At 61.8% G+C, this 1316-nt stretch overlaps 1 protein-coding gene across 1 annotated transcript in view; it reads left to right on the top strand.

Moving 5' to 3' along the window:
• The window catches only part of LOC103608294 (scavenger receptor cysteine-rich domain-containing protein SCART1-like), a gene marked incomplete at its 3' end in the record, with an annotated part of 14200 nt that extends 12894 nt beyond the window's left edge, over positions 1-1306 (top strand). The window contains 4 exon segments of the mRNA XM_008592745.1: positions 361-405; positions 408-665; positions 1016-1198; positions 1201-1306. Of these exon segments, the coding sequence (XP_008590967.1) occupies positions 361-405; positions 408-665; positions 1016-1198; positions 1201-1306 (592 nt within the window).
• Positions 1307-1316: the final 10 nt, after the last annotated feature.

Here is a 1316-nt window from a genome sequence, read left to right as displayed (position 1 = left end):
GACAGTTTTACCAGCTTTATCATTGCTTCCCTGTTGTGGGGTATGTTCACGTAGGCTGAGATTGAGAACAGGGTGCATCAGCCTGTGAGGGGACTGGGGAGCGAGGCCTTGGATGCCACCCTGTTCCCTAGAGCTCCCACTGTTCAAGAGAAGCAGGGCTGTGAGGGGCACCTGCACCGCTGCTCACTTCCTGGTGGTGAAGCCAACATTTGGCCACTTTTCTCATTATTGGAGTGCGTCTGTGTCTCATACATTCCTGTGAACTGGCAAAGTTGATTTAGACAGGCTCACATTAAGGACAAGGCAGCAGTGTCTGCAGGGTCTGGAAGCCACACTGACTGTCCCTCTGCCTCCCCCCAGAGTTCCGGCTGGTCAACGGCAGCAGCAGCTGTGAGGGCTGCATGGAGTCCTGGTGCGTGGGACCTGGGCTCCCCTCTGTGCTGCCCACTGGGACTTAGCAGATGCCACTGTACTATGCCACCAGCTCAACTGTGCCAATGTGGTGACCACACCCCAAGGAGGCCATTTTGGGGAAGAGGACGCTCCCGTCTGGCCAGACGTGTTTCATTGTGTGGGGACAGAGTCCCATTTGTTGAACTGCCCAGCGAGCACCCTGGGGGCCCCATCCTGTGCCCTGGGAAATGTGGCTGCCGCCATCTGCTCAGGTGGGTGCAGCACATGCAGTGTGTGTGTGAGGGGAGTTGGGTGGACAGGGGGAGCTCGGGGCTGAGCAGTGGGCAGGACAGGAGGCTGTTCACGGTGGACAATGGGTAGGTCACATGGGAATGAAAAGATGGGGTGGCGTAGGCAGAACGCGCAGGGAGGACGGTCTGGGGAGGTCGAGTGGGGATTTTGGATAGAAGAGGAAGGAAGGACAGAGGAACATACGATGGAAAGGAAGGCAGCTGAGAGGGAAGAAGGGCAGGTAGACCGAGGAGTGGACAGGTCACTGTGTGGGGTCAGCATGAGCCCCAGCACCTCCTTGACCCGGAAGGCTCCTGCTCTCCCTCCCCAGGTCTCCCCCACGCCCTGCAGCTGAGGGACGGACAGAGCCGCTGTGACGGCCGTGTGGAGGTCTCCCTGGCCGGTGTGTGGGGCCGTGTCCTGGACGACGGCTGGGACCTGCGAGACGCCGGGGTGGTGTGCCGGCAGCTCGGGTGCGGACGGGCTGAGAGAGCCTGCGACGCGCTGACCCCGGCCGCGGGGCCGTCCCGGTGGGTCTGAGCCGCGTGCGCTGTCTGGGCACCGAGACCCATCTGACCCAGTGCAACGTGTCCTCATCCCCGCTGGTGCCCGCGGGGACTTCGTGGGACGCG

Source organism: Galeopterus variegatus, unplaced genomic scaffold, assembly GCF_000696425.1.
Source record: "Galeopterus variegatus unplaced genomic scaffold, G_variegatus-3.0.2 Scaffold8260, whole genome shotgun sequence".
NCBI lineage: Eukaryota > Metazoa > Chordata > Mammalia > Dermoptera > Cynocephalidae > Galeopterus > Galeopterus variegatus.
This window is presented reverse-complemented; position numbering and strand designations above follow the sequence as displayed.